This window comes from Dama dama, chromosome 21 (genome assembly GCF_033118175.1).
Source record: "Dama dama isolate Ldn47 chromosome 21, ASM3311817v1, whole genome shotgun sequence".
Lineage (NCBI taxonomy): Eukaryota > Metazoa > Chordata > Mammalia > Artiodactyla > Cervidae > Dama > Dama dama.
Window position 1 is genome coordinate 3,013,208 of NC_083701.1, and position 17,523 is coordinate 3,030,730.

Genomic DNA, 17,523 nt, shown 5'->3' on the forward strand with positions numbered 1-17,523 from the left:
TTGAGTTTTCAGTATACAGAACTTGCACCTTTACTGATTATATTCCTAGGATTAAAAAATATTCTAGTAGAGTTATTAGTTTGTTTTGAACTTAAAACTCCTGGACATAGTAATTCTGGTTTTAAGGACAGTCACCATGTTAGCAGGAAGCCTCTGTTCCACCAGGTTCCGCACGTGTGACTGTTTTCCTGTGTTCACTTCCTCCCCTCCTCGTGTTCATGTTCACGTCGTGTGTTCCTCTGGACCCCTCGGCGAGCTGCAGACATGATGCTCCTTGACCCCCAGATGCAGACTCCCTTATGTAACCCCAGGGCTGGTGTCAATGGCAGGACATCAACACTGGCCAGTGCTCTGGCCTGAGGGTCTTACTGGTGTTCCCGGGAGAGACCTTGTGAGTGAGCCCAGTGACACGTTTCTCCGCAGAATGAAATCCAGGATCCCTTTTGGTTTTGGGGGTGCCGTCTCCTTGGCCTTCTTGAGCCTGGACGGTCAGGTCCTCTGTCTCTCTCTGTCTGCGATGCTGACGTGGGAGAAGGCTGCAGGTCAGGTGTTCTGCGAGCCGTTGCTCAGCCGGGCGTGTCTCTTGTCCCCGCAGTCCTTCGTTTTTGGCAGGAGGACCTGGAGAGGCTGCCGTGTCCTGCTCGGTGTCTGGCGGCAGGGGCACATGAGGTCTGATCTGTCCCCCACCGTGTGACCCAGGTCCTGGGGTTAAGCTGACGTCCGTGAAGTTTCTCCTCTGCAGAGCTGTTCCCCCTGCACTGTTAATTAGTTTCTTGGGGAAGGTTCTTTGAGACTGTGTGGATATCCTGCCGTTTATGGGACTCGCACCCGCTGGTTCTCAGGCCCGCTGGACGTTCTTGCCTGAATGAATTGCTATCATTCCTTGACCTGTCCTCTCCTGTGTTGCTCTGGTGACTGGGGTTTTCCTCATGAATCTGTCCTCGTAAGGATGCTGCTAATTCCATCCTTCTTTCCTAGTTGTCAGCGTCTACTTTGACGAAGAGCTTTTTCCTTTTTCCTCGTGTGTGTTTACAACCACGTGGACTCATGGACTTTCACTTTACTACTTTTTCCAAGGCTATAATAGGGACTTGCCTGGGGCCCAGTGGCTAAGACTGAGCTCCCAATGCAGGTGGCCTGGGTTCCACCCCAGTCAGAAAATGACCACAGTGAAGATGGAAGACCCCCCTGCTGCCACCAAGACCTGGCTCAACCAGATAAATCAACAAACGATAGATGTTTTTTAGAGGCTATCTAAATAAAAGTTATAATCTTTTATTACCATCGTCTTTTTTCATGTTCAGATGGCCCCAGATTTGCCCAGCAGAAGGTGGCCTTTCGGGCTGGCCTTTGTGTCCTTTGGCGATGGCCCCCTTGCTTTGATCACTTTGTTGCTCTTTCGTAACAGAAAGATCTAGGCTTATCTTTTATTCTCTCTGTCCCAGTCCTGGGATTTCTCCAGTAGTCCAGAAATCCCAGCCGTTTCTCCAAGTAGTCTTAATTCCTATCTGTGAAGAACGTTGTTTCGTAACTGAGAAACATGTGCTCCTGTTGCTCTGGAGCTTGACACCGTCTTATTGGACGAGGCTGGGAGGGTGATCGTCACACTCAACAGCTGTGTGAGCGAGTGGCCCACACACGTCTGTGCGCGGTGCAGACTGTGTCCACATGCAGCCTGCCAGCTCCAGGGGGTGGGGCGGGTGCTTGCAGGGGGCGGGGGGCCGGTGCTGCGGGAGGTGTGGCCATGGGCTGTGGGAGAACCAGCAGAGAGCACTGGGGCAGGTGTGGGGAGCACTGCAGCCACGCAGGGAGGTGCCTTGACCTCCACCCGTCTGCCTCTGAGACTGCGGGTGAGTCGCTGCCCCTCCCTGAGTTCAGTTTTCTCATTTTAAAAATTAGGGTCTCAGGGACTTCCCTGGTGGTCCAGTGGCTAAGACTCTGTGCTCCCAATGTAGTGGGCCCGGGTTGAATCCCTGATCAGGGAACTAGATCCCACATGTTGCAGTGAAGGTTGAGGATCCCACGTGCTGCAACTGAGGCCCCGTGGCCTGGACATCTTCCCCCCAGGACATAGCAGGCGTGGGGCCTGGTGTGCTGGGCAGCCTGGTCTCTGGCGACGTCCTGCTCTTCATCCTAGGGTCTCCCAGCTGCTTGGCTCCAGAATACTCCCATCTGAAGCCACTCTGGCAGGCCTGAGGGTAGCAGTCAGTGGAGGGAGGCATGGGTCTAGCCCAGGGAGGGCTCTGGTGTGGGGTGGTTGACGGTGTCCTGCAGGCCCTTAGTGACTAGCAGCCTGGGCCACTGGGCCTGCCCCTGGAGAGGTGTGGGCGGGACTGGGCGTTGGTGTTGCTCCTGCTTCGTCCTCCCCAGGGCAGCGCTTCGGTCTCTAAGCAATGCAGCCCGGGGGCCTCCTGCCTCCCTGGAGCCGCGCAGCTGGCTTGGGTAGAGCAGAGCACAGAATGCAACCAGGGCAGGGCTCCCCAGCAGCCTCCCCGCCAGTAGGCGTGGGACCAGGTGAGTGGAGGGCATCTGGGTAGGGGGCAGGCCCTGGCCGGTTCTCCCTCTGGTGGCCCACAGAGCCTCTTCCTCCCCAGGCCTGCCTCCTCCAGGGAGCCCCCCCACATACCTCACACAGAGCGGGCCTGGCAAGGCATGCGGCCACTCTTGGCCCAGGTCAGGTGTTTAGTCCTGTTGTCCTGACCCCTCTGCCTATGTTGATTCAGTGAATTGCAGAGACTTTACCACACAGGAGAGTCGCATCCCTTGGAGTCAGACTGATGGACATGCCCTCTCAGCCCCACAGCCTGGCCCCATGTCTGTGTTTCCAGGCCTGGCCTGTGGCCGGAGGAAGGATGGCAGTGTCTGGGGGTGCTGGGCCGTGACGGCGAGCAGGCTGCAGCTCACACCACCCCCTGGGTCCTGCAGTGCCTGGAAGCTGGCTCCACCAGGGCTGTTTGTGCCGGGGAGGGGAGACCCCGAGGAGGAAGAGGGGTGACCCCGAGGTGTGGGGTGGGAGTTGGGGGGCTGTGGCCGAGCTCGGCCATGAGGGTGAGGGTCCCAGGGCTGTCGGCAGGGACACGGCCAGGGTGTGGGTAGGAGCCGAGGTTCTGGAGGAGGGGACTCCCCGAGTGGGTGCGTCAGCCCCTCACCTTTGGCCTGGTGCTGAGGCTCCTGGGGGTGCAGACCAGGGCAGTGGGAGGTTTGGGCTCGGTCGGGAGGAAGGCTGGGCGCCCCTCCCTCTGCGGACCTGGGGGCCCAGCAGCTGCCTGCTCCTTACCCGGCCCCTGGGGTTCCTCTGGACTGGGTGGTCTCGGGCCTCCCTCCCATGTGTCTAGGAGCACCGGCCCTAACACGGCCGACGTGGGGTCGAACAAGGCCTGAGGGAGGCTGGGAGCCACATTGTCGGCCCTCTGGGGCTTGTGAGTGTTCGGGTGGGAGCAGACATGCCAGGGGCCCTCAAGTGTGAGGACACTTGCCTTGAGGGTGGCCTCCTCCACATGCCTCCTCCTGTTTGACTTGCCACCCTCTCTAGGGCTCCCTTCCTGATACCTCCTATTAGGGGAGGCTGGGTCCCGGCTCAGGACGGGGGCACCCGGCCAGGTGGGGCAGGCTGGGGACCTGACTGTGTGCTCTGCTGAAGCTGGAGACATCCAGGGCGGGGAGGATGGCTGCTGTGGTCGTGTCCGTCACCACGCTGGGAGGACCTCACCGAGGCTGCAGCAGAAGCAAGACGCTGGGCACGGTGCAGCCCCGTGGGGAGGTTAGCTCTCCCCTGCAGAGGGGCTGCGGGGTCCCTGTGCCCTCCTCCTGCTCTGGGTCAGCTCCGGCCTCCCTCAGGGCTGCTGCTGTCCAGTGTCGCCGCGGGGCCCCAGCTCACAGACAGCTCCTGAAGGTCTCTGACACGGCACCCTGACCCACCGAGGGTGGGCGTGCTGCCACGGTTACAGAGAAGAAAGTGGGACCAGAGATGAGAGTGGCTCGTACTGGGCCCGCCGGGACCTGCTCTCCATCCTTGGGGGTCCCTCCAGCGTAGTGCGGGGACAGGGCCCATCCTGGGATACCCCGGTGTAGACACTACCACTCCCTGTCTGCTGCTGGGAGAGTCAGCCCTGGTCTTGGGGGGCCCCTGGCCTCTGTGAGCCCCAGGCTGGCAAGAGAGAGCAGCAGGCAGAGGTCACAGGCAGGGCCTGCCCTACTGCGGCCTCAGCACTGTCCTTGGAGCCGGGTCGTTGGCCCCCAGCCTGAGCTGTGTCCGGGCGCCCCTTCCAGCCTGGCATCCTGTGGTGTCCTGTTGGCCGGCCGCTCCTTCCTCCAGGGCCTGGGGACTTTGTCTTGCGGGCAGAGCTGCATTGCTGGGGCGTTCCCTGGCACCCCTGCTTCCCCTGGTGCCCAGGGGACAGGATCTTGGCAGTCCAGGGACAGACAGCTCCCTTCAGGCTGTTGCGGGGGGCTGACATCCAGGGTACAGCCCGGAGCCACCGTGAGCTGGGGGCTTGAGGTGGAGGAGGCTGGCTGCCCTGGTGGGCGGTCACGGAAGCTGCTCCGGAGGAGGCCTCCTGGGGAGTGGGCATTGCTCACTGGAGTCTGGCCGGCAGTTTTGCGGCAGCCTGGGGCTCCTCCTGGGCGCCCCAGCCCAGGGGCATCCTCCGGCTCTCCGGCCTGGCCCTGCTGCAGCTTCCGCCCGCCTGCTGGGCTGCCAGCAGCTCTCCTCTTCCCGCAGTGGCTGCCTGCTGCCCTCCCTCACGGTGAAGACACTCTGGTGGAGAAGTCGGCCGTGAGCTGGCTGTGCGGGGTGGGCGGGAACAGCAGACGGAAGCTGAGGGCACAGCCTGGCGCAGGCGGGGGACGGGCCCGCCGGAGACGGGCGCCCAGACCCTTGAGGCTCAGAGCCCTGCCGGGGGAGGGGGGGGCCCGGGCAGCAGGCGGAGGACACCCTCTGGGCATCCTCCGGCCGGGCTGGCTCTGTGATTCCTGAGGTGGGTGGGCTCCATCTCCCAGTCTCCGAGCAAAAGCACAGGCCGTGGGAGACTGCAGGCTAGATGAGGGAGCAGGCTGGGGGTCTTTCCTTCCATCTCAGACCAGGACGTCGGTGGCAGCCTTAGGCCTGTTTCTGCCCCTCAGGCAGCCTGTGCTGTTGGTTGGTCCCCGCAGCCCCGTCCAGCTGCCCACCTGCGGCCAGGCCCAGGATGCACCCTCGGCCCGGCAGGTGCCTCGTGCCGCCCGCAGCCTCCACCCGTGGCCGAGGGATACCTCACACGTGGTGCCCCTCCTGTCTTCCCGGGGCTGCCCTACCCCTTCCTCCAAGCCGTGGCTCGGAGGCTTGGCCCCCTGCTCCCTGCTCCCTCTTGAGCCGCGACCCCCAGGGCTGTGCAGACCCCCAGGGTCTCTGAGAGCTCCCGTGGGAGCCCTCGCCACCCACACGGCCAGGTCCCCGGGCCCAGCCCTCCTGCCCAAGCTGGATGCGTGCCTGGCTCACGGCGGGTGCACGGCTGTCCTCCTGGTCCCTGCCTGCCCCGAGTCTCGTGGCCACGCAGGACAATGCTGGGGGCCCCCTGGGTCTTGTCAGCTCAAGGCAGACACCCCTGCAGCTGTGTTTCCAGGCCGAGCCTTCTGGAGGAGGATTGCACTGGGATTTTGCAAATTAAGCTTTAATGTTTTAAAAGTTTCCATGCGTAAAGTTTAGAGAGAGAAGGAGTGCTGCCTGGTTTATTCAGGGAGAAGTCCCCCCACCCCTGCCAGCCACCTGCCTCCCGTCCCGTGGCTGCGTTGGGTGCTTCTAGGAGGCTGTTGACACTCCGAGTGACACACTCGTGTCGCTCTTTACTGCTCGATCTTGTTTCCGTGTTTAGACGTTAGTTGTTGACTTGCAAGCTGAGGTTGCAGCGGTCAGGCTCCTGGCGGGGTGGGCGGGGCCGGAGTGAAACCTGAGTTCCAGCTCTGACCCCTCCCCTTCCCCCCACCTGTGTTTTGTTTCCTCTGCAGGAAGGTGCGGCCCTGTGTCCTCTGAGAAGATGTCTTATGGATCCATCGCAGGCAGTGGCGGCCTGGGGAGCCGCGGCCCTTTCGGGGGGCCCTCCCGACAAGGCTACCAGCCCCTAGGTAAGGGCAGCGCGGGTGTGTGGGGGTCAGCCAGGGGCAGGTCTCCCCTGTGGTACGCTGGTAATCATGGTAACCATAGGAGGATTCTGTCCTTCTGATGGGCCCTGCCTGTGACTCCAGATCGGGGGTGACCCCGGCCCTGGACCGGGTTGTTGGCACTGGGCCAGCACCCGGGGAGAGCAGAGTGGAGATGCCGCCCTGCCTGGGGGCGGGTCCAGGGGTCTGCGGCCTCTCGCGGAGTCTGCAGGTGCTGGGCTGCTTGGCGGACGGCCTCGTGGCTGCCCACGTGGACCAGGTGCTGTGTGTGGGGCACGGCCGGGGAGCGGAGGGCCGTGGGTGACGGGCGGCGGCCTGGGCTCCACAGGGCGGGTCTGCTTCTGGTTTCTGTGTGCCGGGCCCTGTCCTGTGGGCTGGCTCTGCGGTCTGCTCGCCCCCCAGCTGCCGTCCCCCTTCAGAGGGGTTTTCTGCCGGACCCGTGTCTGGGGAACTGACTTCAGGTCCTTAGGGATCCCGGGCAGACCTGACACTCAGCGAGTGTGAGTGTGTGAGCCTGTGTGCTCACAGACTTGAAATGAGACGCAGACTCCCGGGGCCGATCCCACCGCCTTCCCCGCCCCGGGGTGTGGACGGCGGCTTCCCCTGAAATGAGACGCAGACTCCCGGGGCCGGATCCCACCGCCTTCCCTGCCCCGTGTGTGGACGGCGGCTTCCCGGCTTGTCCTCGAGGTTTTGCTGCCGTGTCCTGTCCTTGAGCAGACCCTGTGAGCGTGTGTGTCTCTTGACTTTGCTCAGATGAGTCAGCCTGCGACTTGCCGGTGTTGCCCCCAGTCACGGCAGTCCGCCTGGCAGCCCTCCCGTCTCCCTGCTCTGGGCGCTCGGTCACCTGCGAGGCCGTGGCAGGCACGGCTGCCCCACGGTGACAGGCCGTCGGAGCGCCTGTCTCGGGCCCTGTGTTTGGTGCTGAGGAGCTCGGATGCTGGCGTGGTTGGGACGGCCCCCGCGAGGGGGTGGCAGTGGGGTGGGCAGCTCAGGGCCTGGCAGTCGTGCTGACCTGGCCCTGCTCCCCGCCTTGTTGGCGCCGAAGGGCAGCGGCCTTGACCAGGGGCCCGCCCGTGGGACTGGAGTGGCGTCTTCTGGTTTTAGCTCATGTTTCTCTGGTATCTAGTGGGGTCAGTTTTCCCGTGGCCATTGGGCATTTGGGTCTCAGGTGCGCTCTGTGTGTTTTCCCCTCCCGTTTGTCTTGCTCTTGTCAATGGGCAGGGTCTCCGTGTGTCTTCTGGATGTGCAGGTCCACCATGCTGGCTTCTCCTCGTGGTGCTGCTGATGAGAGCACGTTTTTAACTACAGCACTACTGTGTTCATCAGTCTTCCTTGCAAGATGTGCGTGCTTCTGTTTAATAAATTCTAGCACAAGGATAATGGTTTTGCCTTTACTTCCTCTGAAGCTTATACAATTTGTTTTTCATATTTAAGTCTTGCAATCACCTGGAATTGATTTTTATGTATGGGGAGGGTGGAGTGTAATACACTACTTTTCTCTGTTATAACAAATTGTCCCCGGGCCCTTGACTGAAAATTCCCTCTCTATAGACCTGCGGTGCCAGCTCTGTGATAAACGTGTTATCTATGCAGATTCTCTAGGTCAGTTCTTCTGTTTCTGTGCGAGGCCGCACCCTGATTTTCGCAGTTATTGTAACCGTAGATGCTGTTCAGGGCAGGTTGCTCCATTGTGTTTCCGTGGACACGTCTGGGCACTCTGGCCTTTGTTGCTGAATGGATTTCAGAGTCCCCCGTCCGTCACTCGGCTGAGATCGGTCCCTACCTGTGTTAACGTGTGAGACTCAGCCGTGCTATCTTCACCAGTCTTCTGCCCATGAGACCGTAGGTCTCTCTGTTGACGGGTCTTTAATGTCTTTCAACAAAGTTTGTAATTTTCTCCATAAATATTTTACATAACTTTCATTGAGTTGTTTTAACAAAAATGTAAACTTTTTTTTTTGCTGTTTTTGCAAATAGTACCATTATTAATGGGACAGGTGCTTCTCAGGTGGTGCTAGTGGTAAAAAACCTGCATGCCAATGCAGGAAACATCAGAGATGTGGGTTCAATCCTTGGGTGGGGAAGATCCACTAGAAAAGGAAATGGCAACCCTTTCCAGTATTCTTGCTGCCTGGAGAATCCCCATGGACAGAGGAGCCTATCCACAGGGTCACAAAGAGTCGGACATGACTGAAGCGGCTTAGCATGCACATTAGTGGAGCATAGTACCCATTCCAAGTCTGTGTTGCTGGTGCACGCATGCATGCACAACTGGTTGTTCTAGGAAGGAAAGTGCAGGTTTTACATAATATTTGCATCTTATTTTTTAACTTTCTGAATGTGGGAAATTCCAAACAGAAAAGTAGACACAGTGGCGTCGTGAACCCAGCACTGGCGCACTGGGCGTGGGGCGGGGGTCATGCCCGGGGCTGGTCCAGCATCACCTGCACACTCGTGACCCCTCTCCCCAGACGTCAGCGTGCCTCCTGTGTGACCATCTTAGGGCGGGTCTCCTTTCCGTGCCCAGATGTCGTCCAGATGCAGCTGGGGCTTCCTCCCACCCGTGAGCCCTGGGAGCCCTGCAGAGACGCGGCATGTCTGGGCTCCCAACAAGAGGCACACGTCACAGTTGATGGTGCCTTTTCAGTCTTTCCAGGCCTCTGGATGCTCCCCTTTTAGTTTTCCTTTTTTCTTTTTGTCCCTGGATTTGATTTCTTAAAGAAGCCAGCTATTCCCTGTGGAACGTGGTTGAGTTCTGTCCACTGACAACATCACTGACGAGAGGTCCTGCCATGCTGCTGAAGTCTTTTTATTAATTGTAATAATTTGTTGAGTCTTGAGTTTTCTGTACAGACAGTGTCATTTATGAATAATGACAGTATTTACCTCTTCTGTTTCAATGCTTTTATCTTTTATGTGTTTTTCCTTCCGTCCTGAGCCCACCAGAAGCTCTATTTCAACTCTGAGTAGAAATAGTGATTGTGGCCTCCCTTCTATTATTGTTATTTTATTTCCTATTATTATTATTATTGTTACTATTATTTTATTTTCTATTATTTTTTCCAGGCTGCACTGTGTGGCTTGTGGGATCTTAGTCCCCTGAGCAGAGAGAGAACCCGTGCTCCCTGCACTGGGGGCACGGAGTCCTAACCACTGCCCTGCCGGGGAAGTCCTGGTGATTGTGTTCCCTTCTCTATTATTAGTATATTTTTTTAAGGCTGTGTCGTGCAGCGTGTGGGATCTTAGTCCCGGTGATCGTGTTCTTTGTCAGTTTTTGGAAGAACAAGGCTGCTCCTGTCTGGTGTCTGGGATTTCGCTGTAAAACCGCCTCCCCTGGAGGGCCTGGAGCTCCTCTGTGGACTGCCCGTTACTCATGCCATCTGCGACAGCTGTCCAGGCTCTCTGCTTCTTCTTGGGTCAGTTTGCTGTGTTTCTGTGGATGCATGTCTGCTTTTCTGAATGTTCACGTTGACTGAAGTAGCACGGTACACAGCCATGTGTTGTCCGGTGGGACCCGGGCAGCGCCACTGTGTGGTCAGGGGTGCGGCCACGAGGGCAGTGGCCCTGGTTCCAACTGCCTGCTCTGCCGCGATCTAGCTGGGCCCTGACCACCAGGAAATGGACGGGGTTAGGCCCCGTTCTGGTGTGGGGGAGATGGAGCGAGTTAACAGGCTGAGCTCTGCGCCTATCTTTTCACTAGCATCCTCGGCCCCTGGATCCCACCCTCTTTTATTCCTAATGTTGTTTAATTGTTGCTCCCAATTTTCTTGTTTTGTCATCAACATCGATAGACTTGTGGCAGTTTTATAAACCCCTCCAAAGGGCTGACTTGATTTTCTGAATCTCTATTAAAAGCTCTTTTAAAATCTGATGGATTTCTCTCTGCCCACATTTTTACTGTTTTCCCCCTTCTTTCTTTGAGTTGATGCTGTTTCATTTTCCTAACTCCTAAGATCATTCATATCCAGTTTTTATTCATTTCTGATAAAAGCATTACCATTATAAATGTCCAAATAATCATGGTTTTAGTTGAATCTCACAATTCAAAAATATATAGCATTTTAAAATTAATGTTTAGTGGTAAATATTTAATTTCCCTTGTTAATTCTTCTTTAACCCAGGATTTATTTAGAATTGTAGTTCGTTTTCAAACATGTGTATTTCTTCCTAGTTCTCTTTTGAAACTGATTTCTACATTAATTGCATTTCTGTCAGAAAAGCATCTGCATTTGCTGACAGCTGTTGAGACTGGGGCTGCTTCTGGGGCGCTGGGTGTGATTCTGGGGGTGACCGGCAGGGCTGCCAGGGAGGCGGGCTGGGGCTCCAGGCAAGACAGAGAGGCCCTGCTGAGACCCCAGGGGTGGGAGCAGCTGTGATCGCGACTGCCTGCCGCGTGCCAAGCCCTGCGCGTTACGGGTTACTCGGGGACCGTAAAGTTAATTATGCAGAGCTTAGGGTGGGCTCTTGCCGTAAAGTCCCATCGCAAATGCAGCAGAAAGCCAAGTGGGATGTTACTATCGTGTAAAGAACTCACATAAATGGAAGGAAAGCCCCCAGATCTGTATACAGATGGGCCAAGTCTGAAGAGAGAGGGGTGGCTTGCAGCCCGTGAGAAGGTACCTGTAGAGATGGACATGAACTTGGCCCTTCTCATGTGGCTCGGCTGCAGTGGGTGGAGGGTGGGCTCCCTTGCAGGGGAGGGCACGCTGCTCCCTGCCTCCTCCGGACCCCCTCCTTCCCTCTGTCTCGGCCCAGCCATGCCTCTTTGTTAGGGCACTATCAAGGGATACTTGCAGAGATGTTCGCCGCAGGGGATGTGAGGAAGAAATGCCGTTGCTGCCCAGCTCAGGGAGGTGGCGAGATGGGCCGTGGTCTGGGACGGGGCATGAGGCCATCTTGCGGATCCTTGGAGAGTGCCGGATGCCCGTCCACGTCCCAGTGGGATGATGGACGGACATGGCAATTGAGGCAGGCGACCCCCCATCTGGGCTTCTCCTTGCCTGAGACCTCACCCCTGAGTATTGATAGTGTTTCCCTCATGATGTGTGGTGGTAGATGATCTTTGTTGTTTTCTGTAATAATTGTCTGCATTTGCATTTACATTGTCCCCCCAGAGTTCAGAGTTCACATGATTCTGGAGAGCAGACCAGACTGGCTCCTCCACGGGTGTCTGGGGACCTTGCGGGGCATCGGGGGGAGGTGGGCCGGGTCTGGACGTGTGCTGACTGACTCCAGTGCAGCGAGGGCATCAAGCACCACTGGTCCCCCTGCTCCCCACGAAGCCAGTGGTGATGCCATGGAGGGGCCTGGGCCGCTGTGCCTCCTTCCACAGTGCTCTCCGGGCAGCAGTCCCCGGGGCTGGGCTGTCTGCCTGTAGGGGACCCTGGGCGGGCGTCTGGGGAGGTGGCCCTGCCCGCAGGCTCTCCCAGAAGCCCTGGGGGAAGAGGGACGTGTCAGGCCCTGCCCTCTGAAGAGCCGGGCCCGTCCTGGACCCGCAGACACGCTCCATGCGGAGGCCTTTTCTGCAAAGAGGCTGCCGCTGCAGGAGCTCAGTGCTGAAGCTCTGGACCTCGCGTGCCCCTTGACGTGGTCAGACGTCTCCGCCAAGGCAGGCTTCTGGACAGTGCCCGCCCCGCTCCAGCGCCCGGGCTCTGGTGTGTGGTCTCAGCCTGGCACCACTGCCTCTTTTGATCCCAAAGAGCTATGTTCCCGAGGTGTCCATCTGTCTTAACAACACGTGTTTTCAGGCTCAGGAATTCTGGCAAACCTGTCCAGGAAGTGTTTCTGAATAAATGAAAATTATCAGAGAGGAAACTGTATCCTCCCTGGGGACCCACCATTGCTCCTTGGCTTGGCAGCGAGTGTCAAGGGAACTGATTTTGTTTTCATTTTCACTTCCAATACACCATGAACGACGGTTTTATAAAATACAGTGGCATGGTCCCATGCTGGTGGTGTGGAGATGTCAAATTGCCAGGAACATTCCCAAGGCCTTATTCTCCATTTTTGCATGCTGCTGTGCACTGGTCAAAGTCCTGGCCTGGTTCGGGGCCACACCTGAGGCTCTGCTGTAAGGAGTTTCATACTAGCTTGGAATCACCTTTCAGAAAAACCTGGGTGCAGAGAAAGAGTCAGAATATCTGAAGTTCTGGACATGGTGCTGGCTTTCAGCAAAAAGGGGGTGTTTGGGGGGTGTGGCAGTCAGGGAGGACTTCCTGGAGGAGGTGAGTCTGAGCAACTGGAGCTCTTTGCGTGGATGCTTAGAGGGCCCGGGGCACCTGCTGTCCTGCATGAGAGCCTTGCTCCACCAGAGGTGCCCCAAGCTGGGCAGGGGGGCTTAACCGAGACTGTCCCTTGCTGTCTGTAGAGTGCGCAAAGTGTTGGACCGAGTACGGAATCCGCCATTTCCCCTGCCCATCGCCAGAGAGCAGCCTGCAGGACCCCTGTGTGGGTGAGGACGGGGACGGTGACCTGGGGCCTGCTGGCACTACCAGAGGCCCAAGGGCCAGGAAGCGAGGTACTTCTGCTGGGATGCTGGGTCTCGGGGGTCCCAGGGAAGGCCACACAGAGATGCCGAGCCCTAAGGTGGGAGGGTCAGTGGGCGGGGAATGGACTTCCAGGGTCTTTGGCTGGGGAAGCTGGGGAGCTGGAGCAGGGGTCCCGGCCCGTCTCCACCCTCACCCGCACTAGCCCTTTCCTTCCCTGAGGACAGCTGATGGCATGGCGGGGCTGGACCAGGGATGTTGCCAGGCCATCAGGGTCCTGCAGGCTCCAGGGAGGAGGCTGGTGCTGGAGGAGAGGCAAGGACTGGCCCAACTCCCGTGGCCTCTGGGCCCAGAGTCTGCATCTACTTTGCGGGGGCGGGGGGCTGGCAGGGGAGTGTAGGGGCCTCGGTGTGCCCTTCAGGGTGACCCTGCCTGGGAGGGGCAGCCATGGCCAGGACTCAGCAAGCTGGGCAGGAAGGCAGAGGTCAGCGGCACCTGAAGTCTTCTTGATCAGGATATCTGGCTTGTCAGTGGTTATTGCTGTCCCCGGGCAAGCCCTGGCCCTGGCCCCGGCCCCAGAGGGCCTGCTCCTTGTGATGGGATGGCTGTCCCGCCTTCTCACCCCTTGTTCCTGACATCGACTGCCGGAGGCAGTAGGACCGGGGTGGGCCTTTCTGGAGACAGATGGGCACCATGGCCCAGAAGCGAGGTCCCTCGCAGCTCCGCACCCAGCCAGGCAGCGGCAGGGCCAGGACTCGGACCCAGGCCTCTGGACGCCCAGCAGGGAAGGGGCCGTGGGTGGGAGCAAGTACTGTTCTGAACTGGAAGCCAAAGAGGAGGCTCCCCAGGAGTCGCCACCGCCCTGGCCAGGGCCTTAAACACCCGCCTTTTGGTGCCTTTCCAGGGCCAGGGGTCTCGCCCGACAGCAGTGGGACGCCAGAGCCCACCTCGCTGCCCGCTGGCCCGCGGAAGGAGCCGGCTGCGAGGGCCCGTGGCCACATGGCCAGCACCACCCGGGCCAAGAAGAGGAAGCCCAACTTCTGCCCGCAGGAGACTGAAGTGCTGGTGGCCAAAGTCAGCAAGCACCACCAGCTGCTGTTCGGCACTGGGCTGTCGCGGGCTGAGCCCGCCCGCAGGTACCGCGTGTGGAGCCGCATCCTGCAGGCGGTGAATGCGCTGGGCTACTGCCGCCGTGACCTCGTGGACCTCAAGCACAAGTGGCGGGACCTGCGGGCCGTGGTGCGGCGCAAGCTGGGCGAGCTGCCGGGGGCGGCCGCCTGGCCCCGTGCCACCCCGTGTCAGGCCCTGGCGCTCACGCCGCTGGAGCAGGCCGTGGCCAAGACCTTCTCCTGCCAGGCCCTGCCCTCTGAGGGCCTTGGCCCCGAGCCGTGCAGAGGTGAGTTCCTCGCCCAGCTCGGCTGGCAGGAAGCTCGTGGCCACCGATGGCCGCCGCACCCCGCGCCCCGGCCACCTTCCCTGTGATCTCTGGATCCTTCTGTACTTCGTCCTCAGCTCCTTCACTCCCACTGCCTGCCAGGCCCCGTCTAAGCCCTGGGCACCCAGGGGCTCGACCCTCCCTCGGGGTCACAGGGGAGCTGGGCTCAGACAGGACGCAGCTCTCTCTGCAGGGCAGCGAGTTCCTGCCTTCGGGTTAGGACCCAGAGCAAGAAAGATACGTCCTCCAGGCAGCGTCCCAGCAGCGCTGACCCCGGTTCCTCCCCGGTTCTCTCCTTCTTGCTGGTTTGGCATCCAGGAGAGGCCTTGCCCGGGCTGGACTAGCCTGGAGGCATCAGGGTGAGCAGGTGGGGACCTGAGGCCCTGGTTACCTCCATCCTCCTGGGCAGAGCCTGCCCTGGCCTTTCTAGGGGAGCATTGCTCTCGTTGGGCCCAGCACTTGGGGGCAGTGGCCGGGGTCAGAGCAGGCCTGCTGCCTGGCGCCCGGAGAGCACTGGGGCCACTCTGCATGTGGACGGGCGCTGTCCCGACTGCCTGCGGTCCCTGCGGGACAGCCGTGTGAGGCCATCGGGGCTGCAGCCTTGCGGCCAGGAGGGGCAGGGTGCCCGGTTCCTGCACTGGTCCCGCTGCGGTCACGTCTCCTGCTGCCCTGGGGCTGGGCTGGCGGGGGCAGGGGCTGGTGGGCCCTGCCCCCTCCAGACCGGCCAGCCCGCTCGTGCCCCCAGCCGTGTGAGGTCCGCGGGCCGCTGTCCTTCACTGCCGGCTCCCTCCCTGTCCTGCTGTGCTCGAGGGCTGACCGGAGGTATGGGTGTCAATAGCTCGTCCCTTCCATGCTCAGGAGGGTACTCTTGGCCATTCGTGCCCTGTCCATGTTGGGGGTGGGCTCCTCACCGGCTGAGGAAGAGGGTGGGAACCTCTGTGTGTGGACACGCAGCCTTGCTTTCTTGGGGGTTTGGATAAATTCCCAAGTTGGATTGCTGGTCCCATGTGAGCGTGAGTTCAGCTGTCAGAAACTGTTGCCCCGTCGTCCACAGCAGTTGTATGAGCTCAGGCCCCTGCATCCTTGCTGGTGGTCACGCTGGTTCCTGCCTCTCTGGGCTGACGGGGGAGGGTCCTTACTGCACTGTCAGCCTGCACCAGGCATGGACTCGTCCTGCACTGTCTGTCCGTCCATTTGTCCTTCCCAGCAGTGTCTGCTGACCCCTGCGTCCCTCTCCTGGCCCGTCGCGTGCAGCCGCTCAGTCTTGATTCTGGAGGCAAGGGATCCTCCAGGCCCCTGTATTGTCCCCCTGTGGTTCTCGCTGCATTAATGCCTGAGCTGGTGGGTTTGGGGTCACGGTTCCGTAGGCATTCAGTTTGGCATGTTGGAGGAACCCGGAATGACCCGGCACCCCTGTTCTCGTGTTTCGCTCAATCCGTGTGGCTACTTTTTCAGCCCTTGCTGTCTGATTACAGAAACTATAAGTCAGTCTTGAGGTGAGTGGGTAATCATTTCTTCCTCCTGTTTTCTGAAAGGGTTTCTGTAGAGTTGGTATTATTCTCCCCTTAACTGTGTGGCCACTATCCATAGGGGAGTGTCACCCACGGTCCCTTTAACGGCCTGTGCTGCCTGCTCTGCTGCAGTGAGCTCCGTTGCTGGGTGTCTTTCCGGGGGCTTGCCCGTTGATCTGAGTTGTCAGAGCTGCTGGCTCGACTGTTCCTAAAGTTCCTGTCCTCCGAATGCCTGTAGGACCTGTAGTGAGAGCTCCTCTTTCCTTCCTCTTGTCGCTCATTTGTGTCTTTTCTATTTGTTCTCAACTAATCTGGCTGCAAGTCTGTTAGTTTTATTGATTGCTTCAAAGAGCCAGGTTTTGATATCATCAATTTTCTCTGCTTACCAGTGCCAATTTAACTGATTTCTGCTGACCTTTAATGTTTCCTTCCTGTGTTGGGGTTAATCTGTTTTTGTCAGATCATTGACTGGGGACTTCTTTTCTAACCTAAGTATTTATTGCTATAAATTATCCTCGCCGCATTAGTTTATTTACTCACATTTATATATATTTTCATTCAGTTTACAATATTTTCTAATTTCCTTGGTGAGTTTTTTTCTTTACTAATGGTTATTTGGAAGTGTGTTGTTTTTCTAATAATTGTCTATTTCCAGGTCTCCTTCTGTTATTGATTCCTAGTTCTGTTGTGGTCAGAGAATATATTGTGCGTGATTCCAGTGTGTTCAGCTCATCGAGACTCGCTTTGTAGACTGAGGTGTCGGCAGCCTCCGCGAGCTCCTTGTGCGTCTGATGAGAACGTGTGCTCAGCTGCGGGGGGGAGCGTCCTGGAACGTCACTCAGTCGTGTTCCTGGGCAGCGCTGACGACCAGCTGATCCGTCTGCTCATCTGCTCCCCGGGGAACGCCCGGCAGCCTCTGTTCCAGCGATCTCTGCTCTGTGTTTTCTCAAGCTATGACATGAGGCGCACCCTGAAGACCTTTTGTCGTCTTCACCGGTAGTCCCCGGTGCTGTCGTAATGTCTGCCTGGTCCCTGGTTGGGCTGTTGTCCTGAGTCCCCCTCTGTCTGATGTCAGCGTGGCTGCTGCAGCCAGTTTGTGGCTGCTCTCGTGTGACTCACTGTCCGCTCCTCCGACGTGTAAGCCGTGACTTCCTGGAGTGTGAAGTCACGTGGGCCTTAGGAAGCATCACTGCAGCAAGGCTAGTGCAGATGCTGGGGTTCCAGCTGAGCTGTTTCAGATCCTGAAAGATGATGCCGTGAAAGGGCTGCACTCAGTGTGCCAGCAAATGTGGAAAACTCAGCAGTGGCCACAGGACTGGAAAAGGTCAGTTTTCATTCCAGTCCCAAAGAAAGGCAATGCCAAAGAATGCTCAAACTACCGCACAATAGCACTCATCTCACACAGCTAGTAAAGTAATGCTCAAAATTCTCCAAGCCATGCTTCAGCAACACGTGAACTGTGAACTTCCAGATTTTCCAGCTGAATTTAGAAAAAGCAGAAGAACCGGAGATCAAATTGCCAACATCCGCTGGATCATTGAAAAACCAAGAGAGTTCCAGAAAAATATCTATTTCTGCTTTATTGACTATGCCAAAGCCTTTGACTGTGTGGATCACAATAAACTGTGGAAAATTCTGAAAGAGGCGGGAATACCAGACCACCTGACCTGCCTCTTGAGAAATCTATATTGCAGGTCAGGAAGCAACAGTTAGAATTGGACATGGAAAAACAGACTGGTTCCAAATAGGAACAGGAGTACGTCAAGGCTGTATATTGTCACCTTGCTTATTTAACTTATATGCAGAGTACATCATGAGAAATGCTGGGCTGGAGGAAGCACAAGCTGGAATGAAGATTGCTGGGAGAAATATCAATAACCTCAGATATGCAGATGACACCACCCTTACTGCAGAAAGTGAAGAAGTAAAGAGCCTCATAATGAAAGTGAAAGAG

At 58.0% G+C, this 17,523-nt stretch overlaps 1 protein-coding gene across 9 annotated transcripts in view; it reads left to right on the forward strand.

Annotated features, from left to right (window-relative positions):
• The window catches only part of TSNARE1 (t-SNARE domain containing 1), a 113,909-nt gene that overhangs the window by 25,691 nt on the left and 70,695 nt on the right, over nucleotides 1–17,523 (forward strand). For 8 of the 9 annotated variants that reach the window (XM_061123096.1, XM_061123099.1, XM_061123102.1 and 5 more), the window contains exons 2-4: nucleotides 5,983–6,099; nucleotides 12,506–12,655; nucleotides 13,528–14,019. In XM_061123096.1, coding sequence (XP_060979079.1) covers nucleotides 6,012–6,099; nucleotides 12,506–12,655; nucleotides 13,528–14,019 — 730 coding nt within the window. In that variant the 5' untranslated portion in view covers nucleotides 5,983–6,011. The remainder of the gene's footprint in view (nucleotides 1–5,982; nucleotides 6,100–12,505; nucleotides 12,656–13,527; nucleotides 14,020–17,523) is intronic. The other variant, XM_061123103.1, reaches the window with a different exon arrangement.